Source organism: Heteronotia binoei, chromosome 1 (assembly GCF_032191835.1).
Source record: "Heteronotia binoei isolate CCM8104 ecotype False Entrance Well chromosome 1, APGP_CSIRO_Hbin_v1, whole genome shotgun sequence".
NCBI classification, from domain to species: domain Eukaryota; kingdom Metazoa; phylum Chordata; class Lepidosauria; order Squamata; family Gekkonidae; genus Heteronotia; species Heteronotia binoei.
The window spans coordinates 18,089,505-18,104,759 of record NC_083223.1 but is presented as its reverse complement, the minus strand read 5'-3'; the positions used below and the strand labels follow the sequence as shown (position 1 = coordinate 18,104,759).

The following is a 15,255-nucleotide window of genomic DNA, read 5'->3' as shown; positions in this document are numbered from 1 at the left end:
CGACTAACATGGCTACCCCTGTGAAACTACAAAAATATGGGGCTTTTATTTTTGTAGCAAGAGTTCCTTTGCATATTAGGCCACCCCCCCGATGTAGCCAATCCTCCTGGAGCTTACAGGAAGCCTTGACCTAAAAAACCTGTAAGCTCTTGAAGTATTGGCTACATAAGAGGGGCGTGGCCTAAAATGCAAAAGAGTTCCTGCTACAAAAAAAGCCTTGCAACATTACCCTAGATTGCTACATGAAAAGGAGGTGGATCTTGATCTCTGTAATGCTAATACAGTCCTCTTGTTTTTCTTTACCTCTTGCTCTAGGCAGAGTGAGGCTCGCCAATTCCAGGTATGGGAATTCCTGGAGATCTGTGGGGGGCAGGCCATGGAGGGCAGGATTTGGGGAGGGGAGGGACATCAGCAGGGTATAACGCCAAGTAAATAAAGTCCCTCCTCCATTTCCTTGGGGATAACTGATCTCTGTAGTTTGCAGAGCAGGTGTAGTTTCAGGAGATCTCCAGGTCCCACCTGGAGATTGGCAAGCCCCAACAGAGCCATCTTAGACTAGATTGTACCAACAAAAGAGCTCCAAGATCTAAAATCCAGTGGACAACACAGTGGCAGAACAGTGCAGAAGGAACGAATGGTACTTTTATTCCGGGATGAATTAGGTCTTAAAAGAGGGGGGCGGGGAGAGAGAGAGGGAGAGAGCGAGAGAGGGAGAAAGAGAGGGAGGGAGGGGGAGCGAGAGAGGGGGAGGAGGGGGGGAGAGAGAGAAGGCACTGTGTACAAAAACATATGCAGAGTGTATTTTGAGGACAGATCGGCAAGTAACAGCTCAGAGTAAGAGGCACGTGGTGCGACATTACAAGAACACAACGAATGATGTGAAATCGTACAAATCGTTTTGTGCAAATAGTAGGTCTTTGTGTGCCTGAAATTCTATCCGTGTCAAGAGACAACTTGACAAGCGTGCTAATGAATTCGGGAGGCTTCCTAAATAAAAGGGGGACAGACGGAGGCCCGATTGGGGCTGTGCGCAGAAAGCCACACAAAGACCCACTATCTCAAATCAGTTTTGTACAAATCAAACGGCTCACTGTACAAGCACAGAGTCAAAAATTTGAAGTCTTGAGAGTGGCTCTAATTACTGAAGCGAGGCAAACGAAATCGTTTCAGAGAGAGCGAGAGAGACAGATGCTTCCGTGCTAGAGTCACAAACTTGGATAGTGGGTCTCTGAGGTGCTTTCACACTGGAAGACAACATGGGGGTCCTTGAAAACAAAACAAAACAAAAAAAGAAAAGAAAAGAAAGAAATTAGGGATAAATGACCACAAACGGAATGAAACACTCAGCCAGAACACTCAAAGGCAGACAAAAATTAACTTAAATCAGTAAATGTTAACGACAGCAGAACAGTAAGCCGGATCCTGCAGGTCTCTTCTGCTTATGTTGGTGCCCATCCGGGACACTTTGCCTAAACCGAGTGGTGGTGTACTGAGTTCGTTACAAAGTGCTGGTTACTACCTTTAAAGCCCTATATGGCCGAGGACCTGCCTACTTGAGGGACCATCTCTCCCCATACCAACCCCAGAGAGCGCTGAGGTCAGCTGGAAAGAACCAGCTGAATATCCCTGGGCCAAGGGAGGCCAGATTGAAGACTACTCGGGATCGGGCCTTCTCCATTGCAGCTCCACTACTGTGGAACCAACTCCCGGAGGAGTGCGGGCCCTGCGGTGTCTAGACCAATTCTGCAGGGCCTGCAAGACCTACCTCTTTAAATTAGCCTTCACTTAATACCGAGCCAAGAAAGATTCGCTGGATATGTTTTAGCCACTGAATTTTATAGAAGATCTGAGTCATAGCACCATAATGTTAATTTTAATACAAGTTGATTTAATGATTTAATGATGGTTTTATATAATTGTAATTATCGTGAATTATAGTTTTATTGTACATTGTATTTATTTTGTGAGCCGCCCTGAGCCTGCCTCGGCGGGGAGGGTGGGATATAAATAAAAAGTATTATTATTATTATTATAAACGGAAGGGGCCTGGTTCTGAGACAAGAGGCCGCTATAAGTGGGATCAGGGGTGGAATTCTAGGAGGAGTTCCTTTGCATATTAGGCCACTCCCCCCTGATGTAGCCAATCCTCCAAGAGCTTACAAAAAAAGAGCCTTGTGATCTCTTGGAGGATTGGTTACATCAAGGGTGTGTGGCCTAATATGCAAAGAAGCTCCTGCTAGAATTCCACCCCTGAGTGGAATGGATCCAGAGGATCCAAAACTTGATGTTTTTGTAATTTAAGAAATTGTGTAGGAAAATGGAGCACTATAGGGTGGTGTTTTGGTTTTTTTTTACAATCAGCACTAGTATAGCACAGGTTCACTGATAGAGGAAAAATCAATCAGGACCCAAGGTGTCAAACTCATTTGTTATGAGGGCTGGATCTGACATAAATGACACCTTGTTGGGCAGGGCCGGGCCATGTGTGTCACAAAATGTAATGCCAGGTAGCGGAGATATAAACTTTATAGGGCAAAAACAAACACAACTAAAGATTTTTTTTCCACTTAAAATAAAACATGCTTAAAACATTAGCACGCTTGCACTATTGTTTAACCGTCTCTGATAGCTGACACTTCTTGTTCTGAATCACTGCAACAAAATCTAGAGACAATGCCTGTGTTGTAGCAATCCTGAGTATGCCGTTCAGGTGTGTATCTGTAAGTTACAAACCTACTTTTGATTTATTGACATTCATTACAGAAATCTCATGGTCAATGCTCCATGCTCTAGGACCCAGGGGAAAACATGCAATGGCTGGACATTGTGAGCTTTTGTACATAAAATACTTTGTGTGCTGGTCAAGACATGTGAAGGGCTATGTGTTTCTTCCCCAGAAAAATAACTGCAACTCCTATGAGGCAATGCAAGAACAGAGAGATAGCTATGTATATTGGCCAGTACCAGCCTACTATCTGGGAAGCCTAGGTTCAAAATCCCCAGTCTACGCAGGAAATGGGCTAGACAAACAATCTCAGCCTAATCCACCTCAATGGTGGCTTGTGGTTATTCCTCATCTAAATAGTTCCCATTGTTTTCCTATTGAGAAAGACTGAATCAGGAAGGCATGAATACAGTGAAAAACAGGAGGGAACTCAGTTGTACCTAAGAAAGCCCTGACAAAATGGCTTAACAACACACACACACACAGGAAAGAGAGAGAGAAAAGCAAAAAGTTCATACCTTTAATAAAACTGTGTTAAAGGTCTTAGAGTTGCTTTTTGTACTTCTTCTGCAGGATTGAGGCAGCCGAGCAAAGCAGCCTCTGCTCTTCCCCTCTTTCCCTTCCCTTTTCTCGAAAGGAGGATGAGGAAGGAGGGACCTCAGTCAATGGAGGGGCTTGGCTCTGTGGTTCTGCTGTCTGATTGAGAGAGTTCTTGCTGTGCCAGGCACTCACAATCACACAGCAGAGCTACAGAGCCAAGCTCCTCCACTGGCTGAGGCCCCTCCTTCCACTTCCTTCCTTTGGAAAAAGGGAGGGGGGAAGAGGGAAACAGTAACAGGCTGCTTTGCTTGGCTGCATCACACCAGAGAAATTTAAAAAATGATGACCAAAAGAAGTAGCAGAGGGAGAAGGAAGCAGATGACAGCCACTTGCTGGCAGGCCTGATTGGAGCCCTGGGGAGGCCGGATTAGGCCCGCTGGCACATTTGACATCCCTGGTTCAGTGTTCTCTCTAAGGTGAGATAGTGTGAGCTAGATCACAGATTTTTTTCCCTCTGGCTCACACATTTTTGTCTTAGCTCAGGAAAAATGGCCCCAGAGCAAGCTAATTTATGCAGTAGCTCACAACTTTAATGCCAGTACCTCACAAAGCGGAATTTTTGCTCACAAGACTGCACAGCTTAGAGGGAGTATTGCCCTGGTTTAAGTCTCAAAGAGTGTCACCATCAGGGATCTCTCTAAGCTGAGTTAGCGTGAGCCAGCTCACAGATTTTTAGCCTCCAGCTCACACATTTTTGTCTTAGCTCAGGAAGGATGACCCCAGAGCACACTAATTTATGAAGCAGCTCACGACTGTAATGCTAGCACTCACAGCTTTAATACCAGTAGCTCAAAAATAGAATTTTTGCTCACAAGACTCTGTAGCTTAGAGGGGACATTGGTCACCACTCACCCTCTCCACACCCTTGCAAGCCATAAGGAAGGGAGAGCGCAGGCACAACACAACAGCCTAAAGGGACAAGGGATCACAAAGCACAACCGGCCCCTAGTTCAAGGTTCTCGTCTTTGAAGCTACTATAGTGCCACCTTCTCCAAAGCCTAACAAAACTGCCAGTTCCAGACAGGGGATGTACACGGTTATTAAATTGTCTTCAAATGGCAAGATCTTGAATACTGGCCGCCCTCGAACTCAGAACAGAAAGAAATACACATGACACTTTGCTCAGGACAGTGGACAAGATTTTCCTACACTAAAATGACTTCTGTGCCAAAAAGAAGAGAGATGTGTGTGAAGAGATGTCATATGTCTGCCTAACAGCAAAGAAGGATAAAGGGGAGTAAGGTATCAATCTGAAAACTGTGACCAATTTCGCATTCACCCTATGGTTTCTCTTTGCCACGCAAAAACGGCGATGCAGGCTGAAGCCCCGGGGCAGATAGTGGGAAATCGGAAGGACGCCGCGCTGAAAAGAGGAACGTCAGAGCAGTGTAGAGTGAGTGGGAAATTAGTCTTTGTCTTTCCTATTCCGTGTTTAGCTCTTTGGATGGACTAACAAACCCCCACAGAATTATCAAATGTCCCCCAAGTCAGCCATGCCTCCTAAAGTATAAACTACTGACTGTGCTGGAGTTGAACAGAAAGAAATAGGGAGCTGATGAAACAAGCGTTGACTCTAGATAGATTATACCCCACAAATCTTGCTTGTCTCTCAGATGCTACTTTGGAATTCAGAAGCACTCTGCAACATCAGGGGAACAAAACTAGATTTCTGGTGGAGGAAGATTATGAATGGGTAGAAATATCCATATCGGGTTTTTGTTGTAAACAAACAACTCGATCATGGTGGTCAGTGGGAAAATGGGCTGAGACAGGGAAGATAATGAAATATCAGTCCTTATTTATTAATTTTCTGGCTAAAAAACTTTGGAGAATCAGCTAGGACTGAGCAAGAGAGAATGTTTTCTGTCTAAGCAGCAATATTTCTCCCTTTCTCACAATACAAGAACTTGTGGGCATTCGATGAAATTGCTGAGCAGTCAGGTTAAAACGGATAAAAGGAAGTCCTTCTTCACCCAAAGGGTGATTAACATGTGGAATTCACTGCCACAGGAGGTGGTGGTGGCCACAAGCATTGCCACCTTCAAGAGGGGTTTAGATAAAAATATGGAGCAGAGGTCCATCAGTGGCTATTAGCCACAGTGTGTGTGTGTGTATATATATATATATATATATATATATATATATATATATATATATATATATATATATACACACACACATACACGCACATAAATTTTTTTTTGGCCACTGTGTGACACAGAGTGTTGGACTGGATGGGCCATTGGCCTGATCTAACATGGCTTCTCTTCTGTTCTTATATGCTGCAAAAAACACAGCTCTTCAGGGCTTTTTTGAGCAGGGCTCTTCCTCTTCAGGGCTTTTTTGAGCAGGAACGCAGTTCCAGCTGGTTCAGTGTCAGGGGGTGTGGCCTAATATGCAAATGAGTTACTGCTGATCTTTTTTTCCTACAAAAAAAGCCCTGTGTGAAACACTGGTGATGTTGGGGTGTGTGGCTTAATATGCAAATGAGTTCCTGCTCAGCCTTTTCTACGAAAAAAGCTCTGGACCTCTTTCTTGAGGGTGGAGGCTGTCCGTGCCTTGCCCTTCACCATCTGCTGGAATAACTTGCACTAGAAGACTGGGAAACAATTTCATTCCCTCTCAAATGTACTAGCGCTTATCCACCCACACAGTTCCTCTGGCGGAACTGCATTTTCATTTGCAGCAGAGGCAGCAATTTCTACTGATTCCCTTCTCCATCCTCCGCACGTCCTCACTTTGCCTTCTGTGCTGTCCATGAGGGCCTACTGAACACCAGGAAGAAAAGAGCTGGTTCACTGGACTACAGCAGTAGAAGAAAGTGAGAAAGTTGCACTCTGTGAATTCCATAGAAGGTTGTATTTACACCATGGCCAACCAGCGGGCAGTCACCAACAGGAGCCATAAGCATCATGAGGTAACAGGATTGCCAAGGGTCAATTGAAGAAATATGTCTTTGCATATTCCCCTTCCAGTATTGGGAAGGAATACATCACTAGAGACAGCCAGATTTCGAGCCCATGAGCACCTTAGAGACCAACAAGTTTTCCAGTTTATGGGCTTTTCAAGAGGCAAAAGCTCAGATACAAGTCAGGAGATCCCCGAGTCCTTGTATCCCAACACTCCTTCCACTTTCAGACAAGGTATAAGCAGGGCTTTTTATGTAGCAGGAACTCCTTTGCATATTAGGCCACACACCTCAATGTAGCCAATCCTCCAAGAGCTCACAGGGCTCTTAGTACAGAGCTAGGCTTCCCAATCCCCAGGTCCCAGCAAGGGATCCCCTGTTTTTACAGGCTTCTCCCCGCCCCCAGCCAGCTGGCCGGCAGGGGAAGCCCCGCCCCCCATAATCACCATGCAGTTTTAGACTTCCTGCAGGTCCGTTTTTAAAATATGTGCCTTTAAGGCTGAGCAGGAAGCAGGAAACAGGAAGGGCTTCGGAGAACGGCCCCTCCCTTTGTTTTGCTTTCGTTTTCAGATCAAGTAAAGTTCTGCAGGAACAAGACCCAGTAAGTATTTGCATGTGTGAGAGAGGGAGGGGGCAGGGGATTCCCTGGTTTGGAGGTCCTCCCCCCCGCTTTAGAAAGCATGGTGGGGAGGGAAATGTCTACTGGGCACTCTGTTATTCCCTATGGAGAATGATTCCCATAGGGAATAATGGGGAATTGATCCGCAGGTATTGGGGTCTTTGGGGAGGCTATGTTTTAAGGTAGAGGTACCAAATTTTTAGTATAGCATCTAGTGCCTCTCCCCAAAATACCACCCAAGATTCAAAACGATTGGACCAGGGGGTCCAATTCTATGAGCCCCAAAAGATGGTGCCCCTATCCTTCATTTAAGAAAGGCATTTAAAAAGGTGTGCTGTCCCTTTAAATGTGATGGCCAGAACTCCCTTTGGAGTTCAATTATGCTTGTCACGCCCTTGTTCCTGGCCCCACCCCCAAAGTCTCCTGGCTCCGCCCCCAAAGTCCCCAGATATTTCTTGAATTGGGCTTGGCAACCCTATACAGAGCCTACTGTAAGCTTCAGGCCCTGTACTAAGAGCCCTGTAAGTTCTTGGAGGATTGGCTACATCAAGGGTGTGTAAATATGCAAAGGAGTTCCTGCTACAAAAAAAGCCCTGATACTATAGAGTCCACCCTCTGCAGCAGCCATTTTTGCCATGGGAACTGAAAAGTCTGAGGGAAGTTCCTGTATTCCAGACTGAGGGAGGCAGCGATTGTTTTAATCACAGCGGTAGAGCATCAACTTTGCATGCGGAAGGTCCCAGGGTCGGTCTCCAGTTTTAACAGGGCCATGCAGGAGATGGTGATGGGAAAGGCCTCTCTCTGCCTGGAACCCCAGAGAGCTGCTTCCAGTCTGAGTAGACTGTTTAATTGCCTGGTATTGTACTCTTTTGATGGATCAAAAGGAGGGATTTTTTTGTAGCAAAAACTCCTTTCCATATCAGGCCACACATCCCTGATGTAGCCAATTCTCCAAGAGCTTACAGGGCTCTTCTTACAGGGCCTACTGTAAACTCCAGGAGGACTGGCTGCGTAGGCTTCCCAACCGTCCTGCCCTAGCGGGGGACCCCAGGATTTCCACCCTCTTCCCCCGCTCCCCCAAAAAACGGAAGCGGGGGGAGGGGGGAAACGGTGCCGGGGAGCATGGCGAGCCGCCCCATCCTGGAGCGGGCGAGGCCGCTGCGCTGCTGCCGCCCCCTCCCTGCCCACCGCAGCTGCTCCTCCGAGATGGGCCCAGGCTGAGCCCATTTCGGAGGAGCAGCCAAGACGCGGCAGCAGCACAGGCAAAACCAAAGAAGGGAAAGGCGGAGGCAGGCCAGGAGCATGGCGAGCCGCGAATCTGGGCCCTTCTAGGACCCGGACTCGCGACGCCCCCGGCCCGCCTCTACCCCCCCATTCCACCCCAGAGGCGGAGCAGAGCGGGCGAGGCCGCCGTGCCGCTGCCGCCTCTTCTCCACTCGCCGTGGCTGCTCCTCTGAGATGGGCTCAGGTTGAGCCCATCTCGGAGGAGCAGCCACGGCGAGCGGAGAAGAGGCGGCAGCGGCGTCGCCCACTCCGAGATGGGGCGGCTCGCCACGCTCCCCGGCGCCGTTTCCTTCCCCCAGCTCCACCCCAGGTCTCCTGGCTCCACCCCCAAAGTCTCCTGGCTCCACCCCCAAAGTCCCCAGATATTTCTGGGGTTGGACTTGGCAACCCTATGGCTGCGTCATGGATGTGTGGCCTAATATGCAAAAGAGTGCCTGCTACAAAAAAAGCCCTGGGCATAAGGACTCAGGGATCTCAATTCCTCGTTTTATATGATGAAGGGAGCTCTGACTCTTGGAAGCTCATATCTTGGAAGTCTTGTTAGTTTCTAAGATGCTAGTGGACTACAATCTAGCTCTTCTATCACAGACCAATGTAGCTATCCACCTGAAATTATCACTTAGATACAGTTTTTGATACCGCTACTAGTCTGAAGTCAGAGAACAACCATCTTATGTAACTTGTGGAAGACTGCTCACCAGTGAGAATCTTAAGTCGACCATTTTGTAAAATTATCTCCAGTGATACTCTGTATTACTTGTGGGGTACACCAAAAGAGTACAATACCAGGCAATTAAACAGTGAGAGGAAGGAGAAACATTCCCAACCCCTCAGGGAACAGCTTCTCCCCCCCCCCTAAAAAAAAATTCTGTGCACAAAAGCAATCTCTTATGAAGAGATTGGGACCATTCTATGATGCCTTTTAAAAGAGAATGTGGGTCTTTTACATCTGGCTCCAAGAAAAAAAAGAGACAGAAAAACTGGGCAGCCTCCTAGGCCGGATCCCAGTGTTGTTGTACAACAAGGCAGTTATTTCTGGTGGTGGTGGTGGGAGGTGTGGGGCTACTCTTTGCTTCCTGATAACCTAAGTTTTTAAGACATCTCTTATGAAGATAGGAATGCAGGAGATGACCTCTTCCCAACAGTTATTCTCAGAGCCAGCCCTACACTACTCTGGCACCCTAGGTTCGGCTAACTTCTATCCCCACCCCACACACACTGATAATGTCACTGAGTTATGTAGGAGTGCCCACTTTGGTGCCCCCAGAAGGCCAGCACCCTAGGAAATCACTTAGTTTGCCTAGTGGCAGGGTCAGTCCTGGTTGTTCTTTTCACTGAATGAAAAACAAAAAGATTGATAGTGCATTTCTTTATTTTAACGGAGTTTGTGGGATTTTGCTTGTTGCTTCTGACAACCCGTCAAAGGCAGTGTCAAAAAGGTAATGGCTTAAAAATACATTCCCACCCTCCTCACAGAGCTAACTGCTGCGTCCGGATTTAAATCTGAATGAGTGACAAGAACAATTTACCTCAGGAAATTACGTGGGGAGAAAAGGTTAAAGACTGCCCCTCACCCCCACTTTCTTGATCTTCATAGCAGCTTCATAAGGTTGTGAATAAAAACCACAATAGAGAAAACAAAAAACACAGATCTCCTCTGTCACATCTAGTTTAGTGGCTCATACTGTTGCGGCATAGTAAATTTTGCAAAAGACTGCTATGTCCCCCTTTTCCCCACTAATGCCCTTCAACAGGCATGTACACAGTGATTCAGAAAACATTTTCATTATTTAAGGAACATGCAGAGGATCACTGTTTTTTTTTTGCGGGGGGGAGGGGGCTTTAAAAACAACAACAACATAGGTTAACATTGCTCAGAACATATGAGATAATAAAAACCGAAGCAACAGACAGGACAAGAGATGCCAGGCTGCACCTGGCAACCAGCAAGAAAGTTAGGGGCAGGGACATGGCAAGGGTGTGTGACTACTGCGATGTCACTACATCACTTCTGGGTACAACCCGGAAGAGAAAATGGGTAGCTCTAGGATTGTTGGAAACTGTACGTCAAAACCATACTAATATACATTCAATCCACTTTCAAAGTATACACTTTCAATCCACTTTCACTTGGTATGTCTCTTCCGGGTAGCTCTAGGAATTGCTTGAAACTCTATGGTAAAACCATAGAATTGTTTCACCATTGCCCAGTGCCCACTGCTCTTGGTAGCAGTGAGAAAAAAAAATGAGAGAAAACAGTTTCTGAGATGTCTCTTCCATGTAGCTCTAGGAATTGCCTGAAACTCTATGGTAAATCATAGAGTTTCAGGCAATTCCTAGAGCTACCTGGAAGAGACGTATCAGAAACTGTTTTCTCTCATTCTTTTTCTCACTACTGCCAAGAGCAGTGGGCACTGGGCAATGGTGAAACAACTGGCAGGAAGCCTTGTCATAGCAGGAAGGCCTGGCGAGCTAACAAACTTTAGAGTCCCAACAGTCGTTAAACGTCACTTACATTGCTGGCTTGGATCGGAGTCTGTAGTCATCTTCACGTAATTGGAAGGAAAGAGGCCGGACGCGCCGTTGATCTCCCCCTGCCACCAGTCAGCATCGTCTTTGTTCAGCACGTTGATAAGCTGCCCCTTGGAGAAACTGAGCTCGTCTTCATTGTTCGCCGTGTAGTCGTACATAGCTATCACTTGACACACTAGGAGCAGGAGAAGGGAAGAAAAGAAAGATATATTTTTGTTAATTTGTATTCCGCCCTTTCCAGCAAGCAGGCTCAGGGTGGATCACAACAAGAGTTAAAACAATTAAAAACTACAAGCTAAAACCATAAAATACAATAAAACAAATAACATATATCAATGATGCTGGTTCCCATTGGATGCATTCTGTATATCAGTGCAGCAGTAGGTCCAGAGATGAGATAATAAATTAAAATAAAATAACATAGCATTATGGCAGGCAAGGGAGGGCAAGCAGATGGAAATAAGGATGTCCGCTGCCTCAACCGAAGGCCCAGTGTAACATCTCTGTCTTGCAGGCCCTATGAAATGGCATCGAAACAGGTAGGGCCCAGATCTCCGCAGCGAGCTGATTCCATCAGGCTGGGGCCAAGGCCAAAAAGGCCCTGGCTGAGGCAAGTCGAACATTCTTTGGGCCAGGGGAGGTCAAAAGATATCCATGAGAATAGCTGAATTATTTCATAGCAGTAAATATACTAAGCAGTGTTTTGGCATTCTAAGGCCTCTCCGAGTGGGAAAAACAGAACTTCATTCCTAGTGATAAATTAGCTGTTTCCACCCACCCCTGTGCTGTGATTGACTGGCCTCATTCAACTGATGTGGGGAGCTGCAATTGAGAGCAATCAAAGGATTGCCAGCCTGTTGTTTTATAGGCATTTATAAAGCAGGAAGACAGCAGGGAAACCTCACAGCTCAGTGGCAAGAACCCTTTTTGTACGCAGAAGGGCTGTGGGTTCAGTCCCCAGCATCGACATCTCAAGAACAAACTGAGCTCCGACTCATTTTAATTAACGGACATTATTAATAAAATGCTATGTTTTTAAAGGATATCATGACACTGCTCAGGCTGAAAATATATTTAACAACATACTTTGTATAGGACAGGATCGCATGCTTTTTAAACAATACATATTTAGGAATGCAAAATCATGTATAATAGTATGGCCAGGGCTTTTTTTGTAGCAGGAACTCCTTTGCATATTAGGCCACACACCCCTGATGTAGCCAATCCTTCAAGAGCTTACAGGGCTCTTAGTACAGGGCCTACTGTAAGTTCCAGGAGGATTGGCTACATCAAGGGGGTGTGGCCTAATATGCAAAGGAGTTCCTGCTACCAAAAAAACCCCTCTCAGTATGGGTCAAGAAAGCTTGTTCTTCTTTGAGTCTGGAGATTCCATTAGTAGGAGGCCACAGGGCTCCATATGTCCATTCTCTGGAGATACCACAACAAAGCAGAGCATTTTCTCTGGCTAGGTTTAATGTCATGCCATCTGCTATTTTACATGGAAGATTCCAAAAGGTAGCATATTTGTCCAGATATTATCCCTGTAATATAGGTGGCACTGAAACAATTTTACATATTTTGTCTTATTGTCCCTTTTATGTAGATATTTGTTTTAAACATCCAATAACTATCTTGGCAAACAAGAAGGGACTTTCTGATTCCTTTAAGGTCTTCTGTCATTTGAATGACGTTTGAATGAAAGCCAGTTTGGTGTAGTAGTTAAGTGCGCAGACTTTTATCTGGGAAAACTGGCCTTGATTGCCCCCCACTCCTCCACTTGCAGCTGCTAGAATGGCCTTGAATCAGCCATAGCTCTCACAGAGCTGTCCTTGAAATGGCTGCTTCTGGAAGTCCTCTCTCAGCCCCACCTCACAGGATGTCTGTTGTGGGGGAGGAAGGAAAAGGAGATTGTAAACTGCTCTGAGACTCTGAAATTCAGAGCGAAGGTCGGGGTATAAATCCAACATCATCATCTTCTCTCCTGATGTAACTGAGAAGATGGCATCATGATAAGTTCTAGAAACAATCTGTTCATATATCTTTTTTAACTGTAGTCTAATATTCATTCATGCTTTAATACTATTGTCTTTTGTTTTATCCTACTTATTTGATATGCCAATAAAGGCTGACTATAGTTTCGTCTAAAGTATCAGCAAATTGTAAATAAGATATCGTCACCCACTTGAAACAGCAGCCGGAGTGGTCCTTTCGCTGCTTGGCCCCAGGAGTTTCACGTGGGTAGCTGGAAACCATCCTTTTTGCCGCTTTTTCCCTCTTGCCTGTAGAAAGAATTTTCAGCTCTCATCAACGGTCACCCGAAGAACAATCCCATCCCAGCTCAGTAAAGAAAGAAAACAACAATCCATCACAAATAAATCTGCACACCTAAGGTAACTTGCAAAAAACCCAAACCAAACCAAAAGACAAACCCCCAAACACACCCAAAACTCCACAACTGTTCCCCCAACAAAAAACAACAACAACTAGACACTTTATATTCTCTAGCCTGAAATGCACAAAACTCTTGGAAATTCTAACTTTAAGATTATCCTGAAGTCAGACACAGCTGAAAACCTTAAAACTTTATAACTGAGGAAAGATTGTGTACAACATGCTGGGTACTTTCACACACGCTAACAATATACTTTCAATCCACTTTCAAAGTATTTTAGCGATTGTTTGAAAACGGATTTTCCTGTTTCACATACCAAAGTCCGGTTGCAAAGTGCACTGAAAGAGGATTGAAAGTGCATTATTCAGCAGAGGCATAAAACATACATTGTTGTTGTTTTAGCAGTTACAGTGTAACTGTAAGCTAGTACAGCATTCTTTCCAGCTCCCATCTGAGGAAATGAGCTCTGATTCACAAAACCTTATGCCTGGATAGATTTTGTTGGTTGCTAAGGTGCCACTGGAATCCTGATTTGTTCTTCCAGCCTACAGTTAGCTTTAAAGCAATCCACATACAAGATGAATATGCTGCCAACTAGTACATGCCAGAGAGCTCACGGGTCTGAATAAGGGATATAACTTAGAACACTCCGTGAGAGCTTTAACTAATACATATCTTGAAAACAAAGTTTTAAAACACAGTATTTTTCACATATGAACATATGAAGCTGCCTTATACTGAATCAGACCCTGGGTCCATCGAAGTCAGTATTGTCTACTCAGACTGGCAGCGGCTCTCCAGGGTCTCAAGCTGAGGTTTTCCACACCTATTTACCTGAACCCTTTTTAGTTAGAGATGCCGGGGATTGAACCTGGGACCTTCTGCTTACCAAGCAGGTGCTCTACCACTGAGCCACTGTCCTTCCCATATTAATTTATATTTATTTAGAATTATTTTACAATCCATTTTACAATATACAGTGTTTCTTCTTCGTTTGTAGGACTTCCTGAAGTCCAATGCAGGTGTGATTGCAGTTCCCAAAACTGGTGTGGTTGAACTGGCTGCCCTTTCAAGAGAAGCCAAGGACAAATAGAAGTGTGGAGCCGGGCTTGATCCTGTGGAGACAGACAGAGCAGTGCCAAACTGAAACTTGGTGAGCTGCCTGAAGAAGGATTCACTGTGAAAGTGGACGGAAGCAGGAGTCCAGTCGCAGCCACACCAGTTTTGGGAACTGCAATCGCACCTGCACTGGACTTCAGGAAGTCCTACAAACGAAGAAAAAACACTGCATATTGTAAAATGGATTGTAAAATAATTCCAAATTAATAGGTAAAAAATACTGTGGTTTAAAATTTTGTTTTCAATATATGTATTAGTTAAAGCTCTCACGGGGTGTTCTAAGTTATATACCAGGGGTGGCCAAACTTGTAAGAGCCACACAGAATAAATGTCAGATGTTTGAGAGCCGCAAGACATGAATATCAGGTGTTTGAGAGGCGCAAGATGAAGGAGGGGAGGGGAGGGGAAGGGGAGGGGAAGGGGAGGGGAAGGGGAGGGGAAGGGGAGGGAAGGGGAGGGAAGGGGAGGGAAGGGGAGGGAAGGGGAGGGAGGAAGGGAGGAAGGAAGGAAGGAAGGAAGGAAGGAAGGAAGGAAGGAAGGAAGGAAGGAAGGAAGGAAGGAAGGAAGGAAGGAAGGAAGGAAGGAAGGAAGGAAGGAAGGAAGGAAAATAGATAGGGAAAGAGAGAGGTGGAAAGAAAGCACCTTTAAATGGCTGGCTAGCTTGGCTTGAAGAAGTGATTTAAAGAGACAAATGTCTTCTCCAAGCTGGCCGATGAGATGGTGGGGGCTTGGAAAGCCACACAATGTGTGTGAAAGAGCCACATGTGGCTTCCAAGCTGCAGTTTGGCCACCCCTGTTATATACCCAGCTAGTACATGCTGTCAGGACATAGGATGGTTTTCCAATCTGGGAAAAAAGTGGTTTTTTGGTGTTGTGTGTGCACGTGTGTGTGTGTGGATATATCAGATGGGTGTGGCCTAATATGCAAAGGAGTTCCTGCTACAAAAAAGGCCCTGATTATAAGTATAGTTCACTGTGTAGAACAATAATGCAAGTTGTGAGCTACTGCAAAAATTAATGTGCTCAGGGGCCATTCTTCCTGAGCAGGCTAAGACCAGGGCTTTTTTTTTTTGTAA

The 15,255-nt window shown here is 45.6% G+C and overlaps 1 protein-coding gene across 1 annotated transcript in view; it reads right to left on the bottom strand.

Annotated features, from left to right (window-relative positions):
* Nucleotides 1-15,255, bottom strand: part of LOC132566388 (intersectin-2-like) — a 143,998-nt gene that overhangs the window by 40,034 nt on the left and 88,709 nt on the right. The window contains 2 exon segments of the mRNA XM_060231383.1: nucleotides 10,652-10,843; nucleotides 12,851-12,947. Coding sequence (XP_060087366.1) covers nucleotides 10,652-10,843; nucleotides 12,851-12,947 — 289 coding nt within the window.